This window comes from Barbus barbus (assembly GCF_936440315.1).
Source record: "Barbus barbus genome assembly, chromosome: 33".
NCBI lineage: Eukaryota > Metazoa > Chordata > Actinopteri > Cypriniformes > Cyprinidae > Barbus > Barbus barbus.
In genome coordinates, this window is record NC_136761.1 from 5,112,499 (window position 1) to 5,139,797 (window position 27,299).

General features: G+C 37.2%; 1 protein-coding gene across 2 annotated transcripts in view; it reads right to left on the reverse strand.

Moving 5' to 3' along the window:
* Positions 1-10,259: 10,259 nt before the first annotated feature.
* Positions 10,260-27,299, reverse strand: part of LOC306853308 (fibroblast growth factor receptor-like 1) — a 54,732-nt gene continuing 37,692 nt past the window's right edge. Inside the window, exons 4-8 of one of the 2 annotated variants that reach the window (XR_013782729.1) lie at positions 20,010-20,087; positions 15,269-15,553; positions 14,278-14,631; positions 12,905-13,724; positions 11,773-12,483 (exon numbers count right to left, since the gene is read on the reverse strand). Coding sequence is in view for 1 of the 2 variants with exons in the window: in XM_079390626.1 (XP_079246752.1) it covers positions 13,318-13,724; positions 14,278-14,631; positions 15,269-15,553; positions 20,010-20,087 (1,124 nt within the window). In the remaining variant the exon portion in view is untranslated. Of the gene's footprint in view, positions 13,725-14,277; positions 14,632-15,268; positions 15,554-20,009; positions 20,088-27,299 lie in introns of both variants that reach the window. The other variant, XM_079390626.1, reaches the window with a different exon arrangement.

Genomic DNA, 27,299 nt, shown 5'->3' on the forward strand with positions numbered 1-27,299 from the left:
ACAGAACTACAGAATGTCACATTTTATTATTGGATGATTGAACACATAGATGTTTTACCAGCTAAGAAGTTCAGCACTTTTAGAGTTTCATCCCTCTATCTGATGTGAGCATAAGTATTGGAGCAGTTGCCTCACAGGTCTTTCTAAGAGATCAGCTGTGCCCTGTTGCATTAATTCTTCAGATATTAAAAGCAGGGAATCTGTCGTATCAGTTATATCCATTACTTCTGTATTCTGAATCTTGCATTCGATGATGACACACAAACCAGGATGAAGACGAGGGAGCTGACTTTGAGAGAAAAGCAAGCAATTTGGATGCTAAAAGAAAAGAGGAAGTCAATTAAAGCTCTAGCAAAAACAAAGGGCATGGAGAAATCAAGAGTAACTAACAACTAACAACGACCTGATCAGCTGAGAAAACAACAGTAGTTGATGACAGACAAATCATAAAAGCTGTGAAAATTAATCCTAAAAGACGTGTCTGTAAAATCACCAACAACTTCCAGAAAGCTGGGGTGATGCTCTGACAATCTACTGTCCTCAGGAGACTTTGACACAGAATTACAGATGCTACACAGCAAGATGCAAACCTCTGACCATTTTGCAAAAAAGCACAAAGGTGAGCAAGAAGAGTTTTGTAACTGTGTTTATGGCCCGATGAGACAAAGATGAACCTTTATCTAAGTGATGGGAAAGCAAAAATGTGGAGAAAAAAGGGAACTGCAAATGATCCCAAGCATACAGTCATCTGTAAAGCATGGTGGAGGTGGTTGACTCCACAGCCAACAGAGCAATTTTGTCTTTACTGTCCCAATACTTATGGAGGGCACTGTATATATATATATACACACATTTAAGAAGAGTTTATTTGCAAAAACAGATAACTGGTGTTTTTTATTATGTTATCATGTTTTTGTGTTAGCTGTATTTTTTTTAACCTAATCAAAAAACAAAAACAAAACTGCAGTTTGACATTAATTGGAATACAATGAAAAAACTTGATTTTTGCAAATGAACTCTTCATCTATAACTATTCTAAATGTTTTTGTCATATGTGAATAAAAAGGTCAATGGGGTGCAAAACAACAATGGAATGCACAGATATTCATTGTTAAAAATAAATAAATACATAAAATAAAACTTATTTTGTGTTCCACAGACAAAAGAAGAACATACAGGTTGAGTAAACGACAGCATTTTCATTTGTGGCTGAACGATGCCTTTAAATATTTGAACAAACCCTCAACTACAAGTTTAAACAATAGTAACAGTAATGCTTGACTTGGCAAACAGCACTAATGTTGGTCACTCCCCTGCTGGCCTCACAGCCAGGGTGTAGGCTAATCTAATGTAACATTTGGAAAACTAGCCATAATGCCCGTAGAGGAGCAAGTAAATGAGGAATATTTACAGTCACAGCGCTCCTTCCTGCTGCAGTCCCAGAGCTCTTATTACTTATGGAAAACCGCAAGAGCTAAATGAGTTCCAGCACCTTCAAATGTCAAACACCTCCAGGTACTCCAAATATTTTATATTGTCTAAAAAAACAATCCTAATAAATCTAGTGGCTGCATACAGTAGAGCTGATGAACACTTTAGCACTTAATAAATGTGAAGAGCTGTGACAGCGTAAAGTGTGCAGTCAAAGAAGAGACGGTTATACCTTGAGGGCCTCGACTGATCAAAAGACAGCAGAGTCATATCTGCCATGTTACACAAGCTGCTGAGAAAGATGGCACAATTACGTTGAGTACAGCTCCTTAAAAGTTTGCCTTTGATTCGTTTAGGAAGTGAATATCTCAAGGGGACAGGATATTAAGATGACAAATGTTTTTTAAACCGCAATTGCAGGTGACTACGTGATTGCATAATTTCATCATATTTAAACCAACAGTTAAATACGTGTTTTTAATGCAAATGTCCCTATTGTTCCTACTTAGGTTTGACAAGTAGGAGTTGGGTGCATATGTTGCAAACAGTAAATGGAAAATGTCCTAGTGATTTGCTGTGCACTATGCATCCCTTCATATTACACTTCTTCTCACTCTACCTTTAATAGTCTGTGTTTCCTCTGGTCATTCTGCTAACAGCACATCTGGTTGCCGTTTTCTCCTGATGTGGTGGTGTACTTTCATATGGGGTACTGTGAGTGAGCGTGTGTGTGTTTACAATAATCACTTCCCACAATTACTACAACTGAAGGAAAAAAAAAAAAACTTGTTGGAGGCAGTTAAGTTTCCAGGCTGCTCACCTCTTTGGAATGCAAAAGAAGCTTACAAAAAAAAAAAAAAACAGATGAAGCCGTACCGGTGTGCACAGGCCCTTCAACAGTTTGATAAAGTCAAAAGTAATGAAGATAGAACTGAATTAGGCTTGCCTCGCTTATTAAAGTGGCATGTTTGGATTCAGAAGGGGGAGCTTAAGGTCCCGTGTGTATGAAGTGCAGTATGAATGTTATAATAGGTTCATCTGAGACATTGGCACGCACACACACCTGGAACTCATTAGCCATCCATATACAGAGAAACAGGCTATCACGAGGGCTCACCTCTCCCCAACTCCATCTCTGGGACTGAAACGGCAAAATTTCAACAACTACAGCTGTGCACAGCTAATATAGCACTAAATCTGGGCTAGTCGATGTTCAAGGTGACTGGAATGGCGGTGGTTTTGTGCGTTTCATTGCATCACCGCAAATCAAGCAGTGGTTGGGGATAAAGTTTCAAATGGCTAACTATAGCTTGATGAAATGGCTGTAATTGAATGCCTGGTTACATATGTTTGCCTTATGAACTTTGTTAAAGCAGTGGTATGATTGAACAGTGGCTTAACTGTGTTGAACAGACGTTGAGGATGCATTATGCGCTTCATTAAAAGACATGCAGTTGTGTAATTTCACCATTAGGATGAAGTTGACAGTGAAACTGAAGGACAGTATGGAAAAGACTCTGCCAAACTACCATATGCTACGCATACTATTTTTGCAGTACTACTGTGCAGATTATGTGAATGTTTGGTGAATAGTTGGATGATATACTACATTTAGCACAACGTGCAGTGTCTTGTTGTGTGGTACACTGCATCCCAAAATGCGCTCACATGTGCTCAACATTTCTTTTCCAGTGTGACAATAGAACCAGAAGAAACGTTTGCTTGACCTAGGCTTATTTTATCGAACTACCAAAAGATACTTGTATTACACAAAAGTGAATTAAAAATGCTGGAAATGTTATATTTCTATATTTATTGTTTTTTCATACCATTTAGCAGGTAGTCTCTTGTTAAAAGAAGTAAATGCTTTTAACATCCTTTTAAAAAGAGCACTTATTATATAATAATATACTTTATATTTCTATACTTTAAAACAGTATACTGAATGTCATGTTTTTGGACACTTAATTGCATGCTAATTGCAATAAATGAAAATGTATTATAATTTAAATTCATATTAAATGCAATTAGCTGAGTGTGTGTGTGTGTGTGTGTGTGCTTAGGACCTGCTTAGATGACATTTCATAATTCTCGTGTCATTGAAATATGGTTAAAATATACAGGTGCATCTCAATAAATTAGAATGTCGTGAAAAAGTTATTTTTGTCTTGTAAGTCATTTCAAAAAGTGAAACTTTCATATATTTTAGATTCATTGCATGTAAAGTAAAACATTTCAAAAGTTTTTTTTTGTTGTTTTAATTTTGATGATTATAGCTTACAGCTCATGAAAATCAGGTCTGTGACAACATCAGAAGTGTCTTACCTGGACTGTGGAGAAAAAGAACTAGACTGTTGCAAAGTAAATTTTGCATTTCATTTGGAAATCAAGGTCCCAGAGTCTGGAGGAAGAGTGGAGAGGCACAGAATCCATGTTGCTTGAAGTCCAGTGTGAAGTTTCCACAGTCAGTGATGATTTGGGCTGCCATGTCATCTGCTGGTGTTGGTCCACTGTGTTTTCTGAAGTCCAAAGTCAACGCAGCCATCTACCAGGAAATTTTAGAGCACTTCATGCTTCCTTCTGCTGACAAGCTTTATGGAGATGCTGATTTTATTTTCAAGCAGGACTTGGCACCTGCCCACACTGCCAAAGGTACCAAAAGCTGGTTCAATGACCATGGTGTTACTGTGCTTGATTGGCCAGCAAACCTGCCTGACCTGAACCCCATAGAGAATCTATGAGAACACCAGACCCAACAATGCAGATGACCTGAAGGCCGCTATCAAAGCAACCTGGGCTTCCATACCACCTCAGCAGTGCCACAAACTGATCACCTCCATGCCATGCCGCATTGAGGCAGTAATTAAAGCAAAAGGAGCCCCTACCAAGTATTAAGTACATATACAGTCAATTAGCATACTTTCCAGAAGGCCAACAATTCACTAAAAATTTTTTTATTTTAATTGGTCTTATGAAGTATTCTAATTTGTTGAGATAAAGGCCTGCTCAAAATTGGTAATTTGGTGGATTTTTGTTAAATGTGAGATTAAATCATCACAATTAAAAGAACCAAAGACTTGAATTTATACTTCAGTCTGTGTGCATTGAATTTAATACACGAGTTTCCCAATCTGAGTTGAATTACTGAAAAAAAAGAACTTTTCCACGACATTCTAATTTATTGAGATGCACCTGTACTGCTGAATGTACTGAAAAAAATATTATATAACACAACAGTTTAAATTATAATCAAGAATCTGATTTTGAGTGTACTTTAAAGCATGACAAAAGAGTAGTCTATTAAAAACAATGATTTAAAATATTTTAAGGGAAAACTTACAAGGCGACTTTTTAAAAGTGTCTACTTAAGTGAGTTAATAAAAGTATGTGTACTTTCTTTAAGTACACTGTAAGTTCACTTACAAGTGTCCTTCATTAATATTATATTAGAACTTCTAAGATTAGCAGAACACTACAGGTGCACACTTTTTCAGACGGGGTATCCTTATTCTGAACACACTAGCTAATCTGATACCAGGGTACTTATGATATATAATGTTATTTATAAAAGTACTTTATAAATGTGTGAAAACACTTTCATTACACACATATATCAAGCAGTTTTGAGATTAGTGTAGAAAGCATATGAGCTGTAAAGAAAAGTTACAATGAAGAAAGAGTGAAAATTTCCAAAAACATGCCACACAAAAGCACAGAGCAAAAAAAGAAATGAAACTGTCATCCGGTAACCACAGAAGAAATAACATCATCATGGCAGTATGTTAGCAAACACGACACTCAAGCACCACATCAAAGACACCGACACATGCAATGAATCACCAGACTGACACACAACATGGTAGCCACCAGCCAGAATAAAAGCAGTGACATCAGGCCCTAATTACAGTGTTATTCTAGCTGAAACACTCCGAAAACATGGACTTTATGTTTCACATTACAGAACTGGAATATGAATGGAAATGACAGTGACGTTGAGTTATTTGCACTGAGCCAGGGTAAACGGAGGGGAATATTTAGATGTAATGCATGTCAGGAGACAAATACATTACTAACACTAACATTAAGAATATGTCAGACACCACTGAATCATTTAAGCCCCTAAAGCTTGACACAAACACATGAAACCACATGATGAGCCTCATATTTCATAACCACATAAACCGAAGACTCCACTTAGCTGACAGGATAATCAATCCATGAAAAGATTTTACGTCCTCTTTGCACATCGGTGAACATCACTAAAAAAAACATACTACAGTATTACTGTTACGGAAGCAGACGACACACGGGAATATAAAAAGGTAAGGTTTATTGTACAGTGAGTTGGTTCAAGGGAATACCAGGAATGGTGACAATGGCAGAGATCTTGAAGAGTGACAATGGTACTTAGGCTGGAATGCGTGGTCTGTTGACGGGAGCTCGTGGATATCTGAACGCCACACACCTCGACGCTTCGTCGTGACTTGAAGGAACAGACAGACAGGGATCCAGGACACGGACGACAGCACTCGGAGAAAGAACAAGAGGTAAGTTCACAGGCAGGGTAGCAACAGGTAAGTATCAGCATATACTTGCGTAGAGTCCACTTCGTTGGAACGAGACCGGACATTTGACTGAGGTGAGGTGTGTGGCTTTATAGTGGTGCTTGATGAAGTGATGATGCTGTTCAGGTGTGCTGATTAGAACTCGGGTGATGACGTGCGTTGTGATTGGCTGGGGTGAGAGCCTGGCCGATCTGTGACAATTACTAAGCTGTTTTAAATTATTTTGCATATGGTATTCGTCAAAGTACCTAATGCATCATTAAAACACCATGATATTTGGTTAAAAACATAGTCACATGTAGGAAGAGATTATTACAATACATTGTCTGTGAATTATTTATATATGAATTCACTCAATAATATATTTATTTAATAAATAACTAATACTTTTTAAATAAATCAATGAAGATATTTTTTTATAAATAAATAATACTTCATAGCTTTTGTTATTTTAATTATATAGATAGATAGATAGATAGATAGATAGATAGATAGATAGATAGATAGATAGATATATATAGATATTAATTAGTATTTAATAAAAGTTGTTGATATTAATTGCGAACAGTTTTTGCAATTAACAGTTTGGTATCATTTGTATATTAGTATTTATTATTATTTTAAATGACCTTTTATTCTTATATATTTAATTTTAATTTTAGTTGCATTTTTATTATTTTTGTCATGCTATGTGTTTTTGTCATTTTTATTTTTTCATTAACAATAACAAAATTGATTAACAACTGATTATAAAAAAAATTATAATAATAATGACAATAATAATAATAGTAATACGAAATAAGTATATAATTAGAAGGTATCAATAACTTCAATAATGAGTAATTAATACATGTATTTACTATATTAGTAGTATTAGGTAGGCTATTCATTGATTATTCATATTTTAAAATAATAAACTGGATATTACTTTATTTTAAAGTGTCATAATACAGAGTAATTACTTAATTAAGTACTTAGTAGTAGCCGTTGTACTTACATGAAACAAAATATACTTACCATGCAACTAAGTTATGGAACAGCCTTTTCTTAAAGTTTGTAATTATGTAGATTTAATAGACAGCTGCTGTTACACATATGTAACAGATCGAGTCTGTTAAACAGCTACTAGTACACTTAAGTACAATCTTGATACACTTTATTTTAAGTAGCTTATGTTTGTGTAATATTATGTAATTGTAATGTAATTAGAAAGGTATTACATGTATTTTAGCTGTGTACTGGTGGGTTAAATCAAACTAAGGTGCCGCTGAATAAGGTGTACATTATAGACACACATGAAGAACTCTTAAGTACAATCTTGATACACTTTATTTTAAGTAGTTTATGTTTGTGTACTTGCATTTATAATTACATTGTATAAAGTCTGCAACACTTATGTAACAATCTTTTGGTTACATAAGTAGCTGTTTAAGAGACTCGATCTGTTACATATGTGTAACAGTAGCTGTCTATTACATCTACATAATTACAAACTGTAAGTTAAGGCTGTTTTCATAACTTAGTTACATGGTAAGTACATTTTGTTTCATGTAGGTACAACGGCTACTACTAAGTACTTAAGTAGGTAATTACTCTGTATTATGGACACCTTAAAATAAAGTGTTACCATAAATTGTTCTCAATGTATTGAGTTATTTATCTATACTCCTCATTTATTCTCTCTCTTTTTCTCTGTCTCTGTTAGGGATTTCATGCTTCATCCAGAACATGGCAGGTGATAGATGCATGTGAATGGGGAGCGATTATCATCACTCGGCCTGCCGTGATCTGCCCCGGCTGGTAATTCACTGTCTCGTGTGTTTCTTGAGTTGCCCAGTTTCCAACAGTATGTCTGTTTTGTCAAGACATCCAGCTCTCTAAGAGGGGCGAGGTGCGAACAGACAGTATTGTACATGTGAAATGTGCCTGAACTCTGGGGCTTCAGAGGGATTTAGGGTAATTTCCTGTACCGGGTCCAGCGAGAGTGAAATTCAGCCCTCGGGTAGGCTGTCATTGTGTCACGCAGCCTGAGAAAAATATAAATCAGACTTCCTTTGTACAGCCCCAGGGTGTACAAATGAGTTGCGCTGCTTCAGTGAGATAAAGAAAACAGTTTGCGAGTTGGCATAAGTGATTGTCCAACATTAAAACAGAGAGAGTCTTTGTGCTTTCAGCAGTAATGAATTGATTTATGTTCCACGCTTCTGACCCCAACATATTGAAACGCTTAGCCAAAGCAGGTATAATTTATTGATTTGTATTAGGCTAAGCTAAGTTAGCTAAGCTTTTATTAGGCTAAGCTAAGCATCTTTTCAGGCAGAGTAAACACAGAAGCGATTTTCTTGTGAAACAGAATTCCTAAATTAAAGTTTGTTAAGGTGTCGACTACTTTAGCCTGAAACGACAACAAAAAGATGTCAACATTTAAAACTGACCTGGTTCCACACGACACAAACGTCAACGTTACTTATCAACACAGTCATGAATCAGCCCCACGTCATCAACTACTCATTCTCGCCACAGCTGTGATTAATGATATTGTAATTTTACAAGTGCGGACAATGCATGCGGTCACGACCTGCAGTCCTGTGAATAATTACAGGAAATAAGTTAAACGATGAGGATGCCCTTGGATGGTCCCATTTAATGCAAAAAATGTGTGGCAACACCTGCCGAATGACGGCACTTCCTCCACGCTGAATCCTCTGGTTTCTTTCAAGGCGCTAGAGAGGGTTTTATCTGCGTGAATGGCTTTATCGAACTTCCTGTTTAATTGTCGACACGTTTCTCTCAAACGACTCATCTTGGACGATAAGCATCTGTGTTATAGATCGAGGCATTTCAGATGTCTGTTGTGGCTTCAGAGGTGGTCTGAAGGAAAAGATGGACAGGTAGGGGTTGGAAAAGCACAGCGGTCGTGTGTTTTAACGCACTTGCACAGATGTCCCACATGTGAATGGCTTTGATGACCCTGATTTCATCCCGGGCTTTCATTATGTCAGCGGGGCTGTAGAAAGATTCCTTTCCTCTAAGGCAGCTTGGCAGGATGTGTAAAGAAAGGCCGAAAGACAACACCGAGATTAAGCTGCTTTTGTCATGGTTCTGTGGCGGACTTTAAAGGCTTTGGCTCCGGTCCCATCTCACAGACACTTTTTTTTTTTGTCCCTCCTCTCACTCTCTGCATCTTTTTCTTTTTGTGCGCAAGGTAAACATTTAAGGAAAACCACTGGCAACCAGTTTTCTGAGGGGGTGTGTTTTTATTTTTTTTATTTTCACTCTTTCAAATGGCAGCTTTGTTGTTGAGCGAACCATTATGACTGTTTGAAAAAAGGAGGAAAGCAAACAGAGAGTTCATTCTTTGAAAGAAACAGCCAGGTATTCCCAGGTGTTGGTCTTATAGTCACTCACGGTTTCTGTGCCTCATTGAAGACGCTCACTCGTCGCTATACATGAAGAACTGCAAGAGCAGAATGAAACGATTGAGAAGCAGCGGTAGTGCTTTCAAAGCTGTGGTATTTTAGCTTCCTGATTACGCCAAATCCTTCCTGATCTAATGCATCAAAATGCTCAATTTGTAAAGGAGAACCCCCCCCCCCCCCCTTAAAAAAAAAAAATAGAATTATAGTATTACACTAATATGTAATGCATTTAAAAGAATCCCTAATACTTTATAATAATCTTTGAATAAAAAATGATTAGCCTAACACCGGAAAAAAAATAAATAAAATTACAGCAACTAAATGGCAATTTAGGTTGCCAGTAAGACTATAAATGAACAAAAGTACTGTGACTTATCAACTACTATTTTAAAAACACAACACAACTGTGAAAACAGCAGCACAAGAGCAACTTGATTCATTTACAGTTTGTTACTGTAATAATACCATGCACTGAATTAAAACCTGAGTTTTTAAGGAAAGTCTTAAATGAGCCAATTGCCATTTCATTTAAAACTAATATTTATGCTGTGCTAATAATGTGAGTTTATTTGTACTGTGAATTCATTTAATTTCTTCTGTGGTTTTTATTTGCAGTTTGCAAACAAGGTGCATTACCGCATTCATTGAGTCCACTAAAACAGAATATTTTTTAATAAAATTAATATTAATGAATTTTATTAAATTAATAACTTAATTTAACTAAAAACATCGATTTAATTCAAATCTGTCAAATATAGAAAACTGCTAACAACAGCACACATGCATGAAATAATGAAATTAGCAAAGAACTACACAGTTACTGCCTTTACATATGCAGCATTTACATGAACTTCCACTAATATTTATTTCTCAGGTTTTTCAGTACATTGCTTTATTTTCTTGATTTTACAGTGAACTATACTGACTTACAGCCACAGCCTCAGATGAAATCAACTGCAAATAAAAGAACACATTAAACTATTAAATAAAAACATTGTGCATAAAAAATGTGAGGTATATATTTACTGTATAATTTAACACACACACACCTGTTCTTGACACTTCAAGAATTGTTCAGGAACAGTTTGAGGTGTTGCCTTGGTCTCCAAATTCACCAGATCTCTGAGCATCTATGGGATGTGCTGGACAAACAAAGTCGATCCATGGACAACCCACTTTGCAACTTGCGAGACTTAAAGGATTAGTTCATTTCCAGAATGAAAATTTCCTGATAATTTACTCACCCCCATGCCATCCAAGATGTTCATGTCTTTCTTTCTTCGGCCGTTTTTGAGGAAAACATACCAGGATTTTTCTCCATATAGTGGACTTGAAGAGCTGAAGGTCCAAATTGCAATTTCAAAGGGCTTTACACGATTCCAGTCGAGGAATAAGAGTCTTATCTAGCGAAACAATCGATAATAAAAAAAAAAAAATACAAATTTATATACTTTTTAACCACAAAAACTCGACTTCACACATTACGTAATCCCGTCGGAAACGTCACGCACGATTAGTGTTCTTCAGTTCAAAAAGGTGGGGTAGGGTGAAAAACTCCATCTCATTTTCTCCTCTAAACTTAAAATTGTCTGACGTCATTGTTTTACCTGTTAAGGGCATTTGACTTTCTTTGCACGTTCACTTTGTAAACACTGGGTCGGTACTTCCGCCTATGTTACGCGCAAACTTTCCAATGTGACTACGTAATGCATGAAGACGAGTATATACAAAATGAATATACATTTTTATTTTACATTTTTTAGAAAATTACAGCATTTTCTAAATAAGACCCTTATTTTCGGTTGGGATCATGTAGCGCCCTTTGAAGCTGCACTGAAATGGCAGTTTGGACCTTCAACCCATTGGATCCCATTGAAGTCCACTAGAGAACAATCCTGGAAAATTGTCCTCAAAAACCTTCATTTCTTTTCTACTGAAGTAAGAAAGTCATGAACATCTTGGATGACATAGAGGTGAGTAAATTATCAGGAAATTTGAATTCTGGAAGTGAACTAATCCTTTAAAGGATCTGCTGCTAATCTCCACAGAAAGCACAAGACATGTTCAGAGGTCATGTGGAGACATCCCCTCAACACATCAGAGCTGTTTTGGCAGCACCTACACAATATTAGGCTGATGGTTTTAATGTTGTGGCTTTTGTGGTCAGTGTGATTTAATACAGTTGTTATATAGAAAATAGGCATAGAACCTTAATTTGTTATTTTTAAGGTTCTAATAATGTTTTGTTACTTCAGACAAATTTAATGGTATTCCAAATAAAGATACAAGTTGTTAAATTTGTAACAGCAGATATTTTGATGACTTTCAAAGAAAATGACACACTCAACACATTCTCATACCTGGTGAACAAGAGCTTCATCATTTTATGATAATTATAAAATGATTTTAATGTTTCAATGTGACAAACATATATTTTTTAACATAAAAACAGGCCAGACTGTACAAGATTGTCCATACAGAGATAACTAATTAGGTTGTGTTATTTTTTCAACAGCACATAAATATTTAACACTTGATATATGCTACATAGCTTACACTGCAGCTAAGGGAAGACTCATATGCTATGTATACTCATATTTGGTTTAAAACATCTAGATAATGCCCAATTCAAAGCATCAAAACATTGCTTACAAATAAATTAACTATTTTAGAATCACTAAAGTTTTACAAGGTTTCCTCTTTTGGCTGGCTTTCTTAAAATAACAGGGGCAATGAATTAAAAAAAAATGTTATGTTGAAGTAGCTAGCAGATGTCTGGGTTAAGTGCATTCCTGTATTCCCGCAGTCCTTTCAGCATCACCTTTTACCATGAACATCACGGTAAACACATACACGGACAATGAGTTTCAGTCTAACGTTTGTTTTTGAAACTCTGACTCACTTCGGTAAATATTAAAGGGGAGCCATTACATGAGCAGTCAAAGGCATTTTACACAGTCTTCATTATAGTGGTCAAGCTTATGAAAATACAACTCCCCTTTCACATAAAAAACAAGGCCATAGAGGAACTATGGGATTGCGGTACCTCAGGTTATTCAGGGCATGCCCTGAAAATAAAAGCACAAAGTTAATGAAAACACAAGGAACCCTTGCCAGTACGTACAATGCCAAAATCTCATCATATCTTTAGTTACGATATAACCAGAGCTCAAGGATATTCTTTTTTTTTTCCCATTAAAGATACAGTTAGAAAACTAGATTGAACCAACACCATTTCTTAAAGTTGAAACATGGTACACCATACCTGCAAAAACAACACGAACATACGCTCTCATGCATTCAATCGGTCTTAAAAGATATAAACGGTTACAGGAAATAAACTGTAACTGGATCTCTCAATAGCTGCAAACTATTTTCTTATGCATGCAAACGAACGTTTCACTGAGATTTGGTGCTAATCCAAAAAATCCTTTTGGCCCCATCCACAAGATTAGTCAATGGGTTTATGAAAAAATCATATTAAAATACCTTAGCATCAGTTTGTGGCTGAATCGCAGTTTGAAGCAGATTGAAGAGACAATACATTCTTTTGTATTTTTGTCTTTTGTCCAATACAAATCTGCAAAAGTGTTTGCTGTCAGCAGTGTTTCTGTGAAACATTTCTCCATTTCAAAACAGACTCAAATATCATCATTTGTTCGCTAGCCTTGCCCTTTTCCACCCCACTGTTCATAATGTCTTTATGCTTGCGGTATTCAGAGCGAGGGACTGGTTAGACTGCAACAACGTGGCTCAATTGTCTTTCCATTCTCTAGAAATGTTTGTTTGAGGAAGCCCTTTCCCATTCTGGCCAACACGCTGCCCTATTTTGGTGACAAAATGTTGGGTCAGAGACTGAAGAGATATGTGAAGAATGCACCAGACGACTGCAAGTATGAAGGCTAACATTGGTAGTGGATGTGTTGGTGCTGGTGAATTTTGCCATCCACGTGCGAGTGTGTATGTGTGTGAATGTCTGAATAGATCTTTGGGTAGACTTTGGGAGCCGCTTGGGCCAGCAGAAGCTGTTGTTGTTGCTGCTGAGCCAAATACTCCTCATAGGTGACGGAGCCGATGCAGTCTTTATCGGCAGCCGCGAGCGCCCGGTCTCTGGGCGGCTGCCGGTGGCCGTTGGGTAAGGTCTGGGCTGAGATTATGGCTCCTGAGGAACAGTGCTTTCTGGACTGGCAGAACCAGAGCAGGACGGTGCCCAGAATGAAGACCACTCCTGCCGGGATGCCGATGATGACGGGCCAGGGAAGGCTGGGAGGCAGAACAGATGGGATCGGGGAGAATGGCGGCTTTGGGTCTGGATAAGGACAGAGATGAGAAAACCACAATATAAAGAACAACAAACCTGACAGTTTATTAGACATGGTTGAATTTCTTTATAATGAGGAAGAGTATCAGATGAGACATTTAGGCTAGTAACGAATGTTACAAATAATATTCATACATATAAATACCACTATATTATTTCTAATATAAAATAAAATACAATACGTATCATCTTTTAATCTAATAAAATCAAGGCCAGTATCACCCATACGATAACGATAGTAACACCTCCATTAAATCAGTAATAATTATAGGCACTAATTTATCTGTTTTTCTCTTCTAGCCTGAACATATATCTGTCTTACATTTATATACAGTATATATTTAGAAATAATAATATACATTAAGAAATAATCTTACTCCAAAAACGTTATTCATAGTGCATGTTTGTTCATGCTTTTTTGCTACTGTAGGTACAGCATGAGAAATGATGATAGTTTTGGAACAAGAAACTTTGACTAAATAGCCTATTATAAGTGACCTTCAAGGAAACATTAAAATGCTGTTAAAATACTAATACTGACCAGGAAGAACAGTAAGGAAGGCACTGCGGAAGCTGTAGCCCATGGTATTGGCCCCAAGGCAGATGTACATGCCAGCGTCCTCCTCCTTGGCTCGAGTGATAAGTAGCTTGTTCAAATACGAGCCGTCTGGTCGTGACCACACTTCACCCGTGGGCAACACAACGAAGCGATGGTCTCCGACCTCAATGGTGGAGTTGTATTTGCTCTCACCTCCTGGTTCGACCCTCTTTAGCCACTGGATAACCGGCTTGACATCACTGCGTACTTTACACTGGAAAGATGTGGTGCCACCATAGTCTACCGTAGTGTTTACTGGATGAGTTCCTGTCAAGATGGGCTTGGAATTTGTGCGCTCTGTAATAAAATAAGGACAATATTTAACACAATTACGGGTCTATAAGGCACAGATTGTTTTTCTATTTTGTGTCCTAAAATAGTTTTTGCCTATTTTGAGTAGGGCAAAAATGCCACATATGACTCTAGAGCTGAGAGTAAGATTAATGACTTTCTTCCTGTTAGGATGTAGTTGTAAAGTTAGCAAATGCAGCAAATTGATTGGGAGCAGCGATAAAAACCGGGGGCAGCAAAATAAATGAGATATAATAAACTGGCTGCTATTAAACTGTATAATATATATATATATCAAAATTGTAAGAACAATATAGAATTCAAATATCAATTCTTTATCATGCATGCATAATAATAAGCCAATAACTGATTGAGACAGTTTGGCTGGCGCTGCAGTGTGTTAGTGCTGATAATAAGGAACGCTAACGTAGTTTGTTAGGAATGATTGGGTCCTAAACTCTGACAGCATGCCAGACAGCTGTTAATCCCCCTTTAACAGCCTCCAGCAACGAAAGAAATAATGTTAAACTGTTGTTAAACTGTTGCTGCATGTTCATTCATTCAGTCCACACTATATAAGCGAGTCATCAAAAGCTCCATCGCATTCCAGGACAACATCAAAGAGATGAGGTGGATGACTCACGGATGACTTCCACTTTATAGGTGGCGTTGATCTCCCCGGCACGGTTGGACACATGGCACGTGTACTTGCCGCTGTGTTCAGGTGTAAGATTCTTCAGACTGAGAGTCCACTTCTTCTTCCGGCCTTCGCCCACTTCCTCGGGCGTCAGAGGTCTGCTGTCTTTCAGCCAGACGATGTCAGGTCTGGGGTTGCCGCTGGCGGTGCACTTGAGCCTTACTGAGCTGCCCACTGGCCGGGCGATCACACGCTTTCTCATTTTGGCCGGCTGCGTGAAGCGGGGCCGCACTACAAAGAAAGACAAAGGGAAAGAAAAGGTTAGACAGCTTTTTGAAATACAGTAACTTAAAACCTGATTGGAACAGTTTTCTCAGGTTTACAGCCTACTTTAATAAGGCATGTGTACAGCATGTCTGTGTCAAAAAATTATTTACACAACAGAAATGAAGGTGACTTGACATCCCAGTAATATGATAGTGTCATGTTTAAAAACAAAACAAAACATGGAAACCATGATATATTTTAATGTTCTGAAAAATTACATTTTACACTTCCATTTTATTTTGATTTTGGGGTGACATATTAATTTATATTAGTTTATTAGTGAAATATCAGTTCTATGACATTCGTCCAATTTAGATTTCATTTTGAAGTCTGAAACTAAACTTAAAATAAAATGATTACTGCTTTTAAGAGCTTAAATAAATAAAAGGAGAGAGACGGAAGACTGATTCATTATCAGAATTTACACACCACCACACTAACATTACAAAGAAAATAAAGCATAAAAGAGCGGACATGATGTTCTTGTGTGGGCAAATTTACTGAGCAAAGCACCACACCATGAATGCAATCAGACAAAGCAAACAGCAGCTCCTCTGTAGTTTCATTCTATAGTTCCCTGCTGACTGTTACCGCTCACAGCAGACTCTGAACAAACACCACAAAAGCAAATACAATAGTGAACTGAGCATCTCCCACTAGCAGCCATCATAACTGCTATGCAACACGGTACAAAAACAAGCAGGTCAGGCCCTCTTTGAACACTGCCGAGTTTAGCGGTGCTCTGATATCAAATCAGATGGCAGCTGTCAGAAGGGAATGGAATACTTCCCCCCTCACACTTCACATAAATAGCCTGCTCTTTGGCTTGTCAAACGCAATTACCAAAGCAAACACTGGGCTCCAGAGGTAGGAGTGTGTGACTCCAGGGAGTAATGAGCCACAGGAAATATTGTGGGGACCGTCCAATCCCAGACCACAGGGCTACCTGTCAGTATCTGGAAAGATTCAGCCACATGTGTGCCGGTTTGGAGATGGGGGTTTGATGGGAAAATACAGGGGTGAAGAACTGTGCGTGCTGTCCAAACCCTCTGCGACAGGCTCAGATTCCATTGACCACATGTTTTTCTATCGGGCCACACATCAAATGTAGATCACCAACACTCATCCAGCATACACCATGCTGTCATATTGTGTAAGACTATGGTGCTTTGAGTACTATAATATGAGTATTATATCAAAACATCAGTGCCACTACGGTGCACTACAAAAAACAGCAGTGCTGCTATGCTACAAAAAATGTCACTGCTATTATACTACAGAAAAATGGCAAAGCTGTTATGCTAATATCACCGCTAATGTACAACAAAATGACACCACTGCTATGCTATAAATGTCACCACAAATTTACTACAACAAAACAGCAACGCTGCTATACTGCAACTAATGTCACCACTGCGATACGATAAAACACAAGCACCACTATGCTACAATGAATGTCACCGCTACTGTACTACAACAAAATGTCAGCGCTGTTATGCTACAATGAATGTCAACGCTACTATACTACAGCAAAACAGCAGTGCTGCTATGTTACAGGAAGTAACTAGTTACATGTAATGGAAAAACGTAAGGGGGCAGGATCACATTAAAAATAATGAGTTAGACGGGACAGACTGAACGTGTTGGTTTCATACGGATAACTTTATCACAGAATGTTTGTTTCCGATAAGACTTACTTCATTTCAAAGCAGACACTTCAAGCTTTCTATAGATATGACTCTGTGTTGAGAATTCGCTAAGTTATACTTCATTTTAGTGACGTGTTTCTAAAAGCAGTTCGCAGAGATGGAGAAGACAGAGAGCGCACCCAGTTTGTTTTCTTTTTTTCCCAAAACCACAAAGTTTTGTTGTAATTGTGAGTGTACACAAAAAAGTAGACACTTAACAGTTTTGACTGATGTACAACACTTATTTGTGTGACCAAAATTAACAGAGTATTTTTAGTGTCTTGCACTGATGTTAAAAAATCCGAGCTGGTATTGCCGCTGATACCGTCGACCTCAGAGGGTTAATTACATTTTTTTTTTAAATTGTAATCAGTTAGAGTTACTGAGAATTTTTTTTAATTAAATTACAGTTACTTATGAAAATGTTTACAAAGGAAGTTACATCTGAATTTGATTTCACACACACACACACACACACACACACGTTTACTTAGCTATCTAAATGGGGTTTGTTTTTAATGGTTTTTATACTGTACAGACTGTATGTGCTATTGCCCTACACTTACCCTACACCTAAACATAGCCCTCACAGGAGACTTTCTGCATTTTTACAATTAAAAAAAAACTTAGTTTAGTTTATTTTTTAAAAATGAGGAAGATTTTGAGGTTTTTGGAGATTTTGTCAGGTTTACCTTTTTTTTTAAGTAGGTATACACACACACACATATATTTAATTGATTGATTTCTTTATTTGATCTCAAAAACTATAAAGTATAGCTATTGAACAGTTTCTTGTTATGATTTTAAATCTGTATTTAACCTCAGAATGATCTCAAAGTAAAAAGAGGTGCTAAAATCTGATTTTGTGGTGGCTGAGCATTCAATTAAATTATTATAATCTTAATTTAGTGATGAAGGATTTTGAAAATCTGACAGTAATCAGTGTAGAGTCCTCCTGTAAAGTTAATCCTGCCTGCTTAAATGACTCCAAATGATTAAGTTGAAAACATAAGAAATGTAGAAATGTAATCAAAAAGTAATCAAAAGTAATTAGTTACATTACTTTAAGAAACCTTACACCTTATTCCATTTTAAGTAGGGTAACTTGTAATCTGAAACCTATTACATTTCCAAAGTAACCTTCCCAACACTGGTTACGATAAATGTAATCACAAATATACTACAACAAAACAACAGTGCTGCTATGCTACAATTTGATCTCATCACTACTGTACTACAACAAATGTCTCGATACAATACCACGACATAATGGCAGCACAGTTATGCTACAACTATTGTCACCACTACTAAACTACAACAAAACGGCAAAACTGTTATGCTTCAACAAATTTCACCACTACTAGGCCTATACTACAAAAAAGAAGCACCACTGTGCTACAACAAAATGGCAGTGTTGTTATGCTAAAACAAATCAACACTACTATAATACATCGCTGCCGTGCAATGCAAGCTGTTAAACTACAACTAATATAACCACAACTATACCTCAACAAAACAGCACTGCTATGCTGCAACAGATTTCAAAACTGCTATGCTACAACAAATGTCACCGCTACTATACTACAACAAGACGGAAGCACCGCTATGCTACATTTAACCCTTTAACTGTCATCCCCATTTTTTAAAATTCACGAAAAAGTGCACTATGCAAACTTAAGTTATTATAATTCATGAACGCTTTTGAATACAGACCTAACGTTGGTTTAGCAGATTATTACAGCAGTGAAATCGTTTAATAAAATTAAAGTATTAAAAAGTTATAGACGTTTAAATTTACTGTAAAAAATTTATTATACTATTTTTCTTTTATTTGATATAAAATAAATATTTAAAAAAGTTAAAAAATCTAAAAAATTGTGTTCCAAATTTGAAGTTGATATAAAAAAAATTGAGGTTCATATACAATTTTGTTTAGGCGTTATACCAAAAATAGCCACCGGGTGCCATTCAAACATTTTTTTATGCATTTCTGTCACAAATCTATCAATTTCTCTCTCAATATTACATCTATAACAACATAACTTACATAGACTCAGACCTTTCCAATGATATGTATTTTGTCAAGATTATAAAAAGTTTTGATTCTAAACAAACGTAATACATTTTGTAATATGACACCCCCACTAAGGGGGAGGAGACCGCTAAAACATTTTGAAGTACCATTTCTATGGTAACATAATGTCCGATTTCAAAATGGTTTTCACAGGATGAATTTTGAGATTTTAAGCTTTCAAATGTTATTTAACTTATGATGATTGCTAAAACATGTGATGGGGAAAAAGGCAAGAAAATAAAGACTTTTTGTGACAAAGTTCAGAACTCCTGTTATGATGCAGATTTATCAGACTCTTGGTGCACTCTTGTCATAAATTAATCTATTACTGTTCCTACATAATTTGTAACAACAAAAAGTAACATATCTATTTAGGAGACTTAGACCTTTCCAATGATATATAGTTTGTCATGATCACATTAAGATTTAATTGTAATATAGTGAAGTAAACTTAGGGGTCCCGTATACGGGACGGTGACAGTTAAGGTTAATATCTTAAGTGCTAGTTTTATAAATTCTAATACAATGTAAAACTACAAGTTGCATTTCATGAAATCTTGGCAGCTGCAGCGCATATTTTCAGTGACTTTCTGGGCAGCAATTATAAATACCAGGAATGAAGGAGATCAAAGGGGATCAGAGGGCTGTAGCACCTTACCCAGTTTTCCCGTCAGGTCAGTGGAGTACTCGGTTTCACCAGCTGGTCTGGCACCTTCCCTCGCAGCACTGGAGTCATCTAGAGACAGAAAGAGAGAGGGAGGATGGAGTATTTACATAATAACACAACCACATGGTCCTCCGATAAATATGAGAATCAACTCTGAGACTGCCACACATATTTGTGTTCAATTGCATTACTATAATTCTTCGGCCAAATCACTGCAATCCTTCACCGCCTAAACCAAAATGAACAACTGTCTCTTGATCATCTGACTAGTAAGCAAACATGATACTGTAGCTGAGAGCTTTCACATACCAACACTGCATTTTAAGGATTGAGAGTGTCAGAATTAGGCTAGAAACATATTTTACTCAAGTGCGCAACAGTAGATGTTGCCATTGCATTGCAAGCATGCGGCTTTGCTAGATACACTGCACTCTTGCATTACAAGGTTGCTAACAAACCTCAGGACTCAAGGGGGTGATAGAGTGTCCTTAAGATATCTCTGTCATTAATGTGTTCTTATTCACGTTTACGAGCTTTATAGGTTGTTTATACAAGCCAAAAAGATTATTTTCAAACTGCTGGCATTTCAAGGCACAGCAACATGCAGAATTTATGTTCAAATTCAAAGAGTATGGCCTCACACACAGTGTACAAATGTTCAAAAGCACAAAGATTTACATACATTAACTAATAGGAAATAAAAGCCCTTTAAATGAACAATTACAAAAACAGAAGATGTTACATCATATCTGAGGAAACAAAAGAGGATGCTCTTCACTCACAACTCATTTATTGTGAAATACCGAACCTTCTAATCTGAGAAGATATGTTCAAAATTCAAGGCAAACATCTGAAGTCACATGTGGTGAAGAGTGAAAACCATGGCTGGAAATCTGTGGCCCTTCTGCTCTAGTTACAGCTCCTGCTCATCCGTTCACCACATGACTGGCATTTTCAGGCCTGTCAGCTCTTTGAAGCTGTCGGCGGGGTGGTTTGATCTGAGAATGTACACAGTTTAACACTCCTGCAGGAGAGGTTCCAGTTCGGGCAAAGGAAAACAGCTCATTGCTGGGCTAACAGCTTAATTACTATGGCTCATACCCTTCACTGAGCCCCTCAAGTATGGTCACTCTACACATAGCTCTTTTGTTCATGCTCATTGCAACCATCAAGCATACATTTTCATTGGCACCTTAACAGCGGTTTCAGAACTTTCTCATTTTAACATCATTTATAAATGTAGCTTGCGTGTCAAAAAAAAAACCCTCCAGAACTTTCTTAACATATATAGCACTCTGTGAGTTCATAAAACATACACGCATACTTCCAGACTTCAAACTGACTATAAAGGTGTGTGAGGAAAAATCGAGAATGATTCATGGAAAGTCAACAAATCTTGGAAGTACGAGGGTTGTCAGGTTTCTAAAACAAACAAACTCCTGTTTCCCTTTCATTAAGCGAAGTGACACCACAGTGTGCTGCGTTTCACACATCGACCATCTAGGTATGTTCATAATTTCGAACAAGCTCAATATGACTGAGATGTTTGCATAACCCATCAATATGTTTGCTTTCATGCCTGCAGTGGAGACGGCAGTAGAAAACATGCCTTTTTCCGAAGGAAATCTGAGCACAGAGTTTTTGTTCCACTGGGTTTTCACCAGGTTTGTGGTCTTCTTCTTGTAATGTTCATTGGTGAGGTTGTGGACCAGGTACCCTCTTTTGCTCCCTGGCAAGGCTGGGATTTTCTGTAGATCTTGGCTAAGGCCACTGGTCCCTCGCTAAGAACAAAACGTCCAAGTTGGCTGTGCCACGTCTGTCAGGGGCAGCAAAAACCCTCTGCTGTCCAAGATTTATTGCACTTGAATGTTCTGCTTATGATCTCCAGTGCTGTCAAATTGATTACATCGATAAAGTTGAACAATTGCCTCATGTTTTTCTGGAAGAAAAGCAACCACCTTCGCTCAAAGCAAAACAGTGTTTCTGAACACAACATGCTAATTATGCTGTCATCCTTTACGTCCATGGTGAAGTCGGCTATGAAACTGGAGATGGTTTGGAGACAATCCTTGTGAGTGAAACCTCGACAGAAGAGACAATATGGGGCTCTAGTTATTAGCTGTTACCTTGGCTTTGATTTACTGAATTCCTGCACTGGCTTATGGAAACCATTACCAACTCTACTGCTACACAGCTCTATATTAACAGCCAGCTCTAAACTGTGAAAATTTATGGGCCGTGGTCACAGCAGAGACGTTACAACATTACTGACTACAGACTAACCCGAGAATGAATAACACTAAGAAGTTGACAGATTAACTGCCTGCCGAGCATATTTATGTTTGATCGCACCAATGTATCTTTTGGCCACAGCATATTTGAGAATAGAAGAACCATACTTGTGGATGTTTCACAATACGAAAAACTGTGACCTGGCCCAAACGTCACTATTTTTATATGAGTGGACCTTTTGAATTCCGTCAACATTAGCTCAACGTGAATTCTTTCATCTGAACGTAGATGGCTGTATGATGGTCACATCATTTACACAAGAACACTTAAAGTCAGCATGAAATCAAAATTCAATCTATTTATGGCTAATGGTTAGCCTAACGCTGTACACATGAAACGTGTTTTTTTTTTTTTTAAAGAAAACGAGTAGATAGAATATAGAAAAAAGAAACCTAGTGTTTTTTCATAAGAAACAAGTAGAATAAAAAAAAGCTAATGTTAGTTTTACAAGAAAAGCTAGCAGTTAGAGAATAAATATGCAATTGATAGAGGGTCAAATGTGTTTTTTTATTATTATTTTTTTTATAAAAAGACGACAGGTAGATACAATTAGAATAGAGAGTGCTAGAGTTAGAGGGTCAAGTAATGATGGAATATATATATATATATATACTGTAAAAAAAAGTTGAGCCAACTTAAAATTAAGGCAACCAGCTTCAGCAGATTTTTCTCAACTTGTTGTTTTAAGTTTATACAACAAAAAGTTGAGAATCTCCTACAAAAATAAGTTGAGAGAACTAAAAAATCTGCAAAAAGCTTTTTTTTAACAGTGTAAACAGTATATATATAAAAGTGTTATTTGTTAACATTAGTTAATGTATTAACTAACATGAATGAACAATGACCAACACATTCATTACAGTATTTATTAATCTTTGTTAATGTTAGATAATAAAAATACAGCCATTCATTGTTAGTTTATGTTAATTCACAGTGCATTGGTGATGGTGTTTAGTGATGAGTTCTTGGCTCAAGGTCTGCTTATAAAGTCACACCAGAGGAGTTCAGCTGGGATCAGGACTTGGCTTTCTGCAGACCAGTCAAGTTCTTCCACACTGACTCAATCAATCATGTCTTTTTGAACCGTGCCTTATACACAGAGGCACTGTCATGTTAAGAAAAGGCTCCTGTCCAAACTGTTGCTATAAGATTAGAAGCACACAATTCCCTAGAATATCATTATATGCTTAAACATTAAGATTTGTACTCATAGAAATGACTAAAGTAGTCAAACATGTTCATTAGAAGGGGGTGACCCAATACTTTTGGCAATATAGTGTATATATATAGATATAGATATAGATATATATATATACACACACACACACACACACACACACACGTATATATATACATTTATATATATATATATATATATATATATATATATATATATATATATATATATATATATGGATGTTCACAACTATCAGAAATTGACGTTATGGAGCAAATTACATTTTTTTATTTGACCTCTAAAAACAATCAAACTCTTATTTGAATTTATTGGTCACGTATAGCTATTTAAAATTATGTAAAAAATTATATAACAGCATATGGAGTGTTTCCAGAGGGTACAAAGGACTGTTGAGATCATTCACAAATTTGCTCCAGCGGCTCCAGTGATGACCTGCTCCATAACGTCAACTACTGAGTCAGCCTGATCACCTACAGTCATTCCTGCTTTGGCGCAATCCCTAACAATCCCTCTCCTCAATCCGTTCTTCAGCTGTAGAGACCCAGGCAGATTTAGAGAGGCCTTCTTTCCTGGAGCTGAGGACTGACCCTGCATTAAGTGTTTCCGTTTCTCTTTTAAGGATTACCGGAGCAGAGCAGAAGGAAGAGTGAAGACTCTGACTGAGACTGTGTCGACCCTCAGGGCTTTTATGAATACCAGCTGAATTCACATTATGAAAGGAAAGAGTCAAGGAAGACCTGGCTAGTGTCCTACCTGGGCAATACGTGGTATTAAATATATAATAGAAATAATAATATCAAAACAACCTCTGTTCATAAAACCTTCTTGTGTGGTGTGGAAACAGTGGTGTTACAAAATTGCACTTAAACCCTAAAATTACATTTTGAAAAAGTTTTGTGTGTGTGAGTGAGAGAGTGTTTGAGGAAAGATGGAATTTGAACTGCCTTTGAAATTTACATTTTCTACTTCAAACTAAATTGTAAGGAGTGTAATTTATTTTCTTGAAAATGTAACTTAAGTCTCCTGTTTCAAATATTCTAGCCAAGTACAAATTTCCCCAAAATAACAAGCATATTATTGAAGTTTAATTACTCCAGTACTTTACACCCATTTAAATACAACAAGAAACCTGTGGAACTGTCATGAGTAGTTCATACACTGTCCAACGTACTTTGACATTATACATGATTCTTTGCATTTAAAGCATTAAGGCTGTGCAAACACTGAAGTAGAGCAATATGAAAGAAACACCAACAGTTCAAAAGCGGTTCATGAGAGAATGTTTGGAAACTAAGGTCTGAACTAACAAATCTTCCACACTTTCCACATTAAAGGGCCCGGACCCCAAATACAGCCCCATTCCCATGATTGCCTCACAATGTCAAGAGCAAACTGAAACCTCCATTTCTGTGTGTGTCTGTGTGTTAAGATGTACATCTTTGTTCAAACTCTAAATGCGTGCAGAGCTCTAGAGCGGCTTGTAACAACAGAGGGCTTGATGGCAAACGATTGGTGGGCTCAGTGGTAATTGTGGCCACCTGTGATAGAATAAAGAGAAACCTGCCTTACAGTCTGTGTTGTGGGGTGGGAGAGCACACATGGCTCAGAAAGGTGCTCGCGCCAATTCCTGTCCTCGCTAAAATATTGATTGTGAAGATGAACTTAAAATGGACTAATAACCAAAATGAATCTCTAAAATGTGTTATTTTCATCAAGGTCTGTGTAAAAATGTCTAAACGATTGGGAGTCAATTTAAAAAGTACGTCAAGATGCGGATGCTAAAAATAAAAAACGCCTCTGGTTCAACCATTTTTTAAATAGAATGTCAAGTCAAGTGCACTGCATTGTTGCATACAGTTTTCAGCTTTTAATCTCTTCTACTTGCTTCTAAATTAATTTTTGTAACTTTTTTTTCAGTGTCTATTTACCCTAAGTGCAAATAGCCTGCCTTGTTGGCAGAGGCTATTTACACTAACTCCGCCCACAAACGTGTGATTGGGACAGTCAACACTGAAAAAAGACGCTTGTTAAACATCAGTTTCAGTGGCATAGATGGTAAGGCGTGTGCTTCTTGATGCGATTGACCCGAGTTCGAATCCACCTTTTGCCGAATCCACAAAATTAGTTTTTTCTCCCTTTTCAAATCTCATATCGCATCGGAAACGCGTTTATTTTCTAATTTAAAGAAATAATCAAAAAGTAAAAAATAAAGTATCGGGTAGGGTTAGGGTAGGTGTAGGGAGGGCTTTATTGACCCAATAAGGTGGCATCCATTTAATAATTTGAATTAAAATGATAATTTACACTCTGTATGTTATTATTGCGTGCTGTTTTATAATGTACTACAATACTGAGGTGCAGATAATTGCCACTATTTGCAATAAGTAGTATTAATAGCAGAAAATCTTGCTTGAAATTGATTCACTCTTTGCCAGCCTTAGCACGCCGTACCAGTTGGACAGCACATTCCCTTCATGTCTGAATTCAGCGTCTGCTTTATATCATGTTCACACTTCATTTATATGTCACGAAATATGAAAGCAGAAGAATTTCCAGCTTTCTATTAGCATGGATGGACTGCTGATCTCAAACTATGTGGGACCGTCACGGCATGAGCTGTAGGAGGACTAGCTAGGACAACCATACGCCCACAGCACGGCCCATTCAAAGAAGCATTCATTGTGTTACTTCTTACAGAACAAGCTTTTAGCAACAAGAAAGCCTCCACTGTGGCATGCTGGGAGAGATAAAGACGTCCCATCTCGAGTCCAAAGCTCTGGTGTTTGTACACTAATTTAGCGGGGGAACTAAAAGTACTTAAGAAACTTTAGAAGACGGCCGTGCAACTCAAAAACACATCTATAAAACATCCCTTTGAAATGACAGGGGCAAGCTGGCATCCATTCTCCACAGTGCCAGGTTGAAAGCAGCTTAATGGCTTCTCTCCATGCTGAGCTGTCAAGACGAAAACAAGTTTGTATGGACGAAGCTGAAGAAGATTCACGGTACGTTTGCAGGGGGTTGGCACAGGATCCCGCTTCCACTGTCCACCATCGGCTCCCAGCTGCCTGCCTGTAACTCTAGCAAACATCAAGGACAGGACGGAGCTTTCCCAAATTAACATATCTCACATATCGATCGTGCGGTGCCCTCTTTGAAACTGACACCTCCTCCCCTGCACTTGGAACTGGCCTCTGTTCTGCCCAAATTATTTCTGAAAAAACAAAGGCCCTTAAAGGAGCAAGGCTTGCAGCATCAGTTACTCGCCGGCTAAATTAAAATCAAATAAACAGGAAACTGTGCACACTTTAGAAGTTGCTTGGAAACAAGCTTAATTTCACTGATAAAGCAAGGAAAAAAATTGAAAAGCACAAGGCTGTTTTATCTGTTTCCAGGAAAATGGCTAAATCTGCTCTTAGTAGTAATACTATGCCTAAGATACAACAAAGTTTTGGATAAATCACTCCATCTCTTGATTTCACTTCATCGAATTCATAAGGCACTTGTGTTTGCAGCCTCTTGGAAAGCAAGATTTATGCTTGTAAGATACATTTATGCCTCCAATAACTAAATTGAAGTAAATGTGCAAACTTTAAAATGCTGTTTCAAAATGGCAGAAATAGTATTGCTTGATGTTGTCAGTCAACACATACTTTCAGTGTTAGACTGCAGCAACACCTCCTCACCTTTGAGGCTGTCAGGAGGAGTTGACAGATAAAGATATGATGCCAAAACTGTTTCTCCCCATCAACAACACATGTCCAGAGCCTTTATTCAACCCCTCTTCTCTC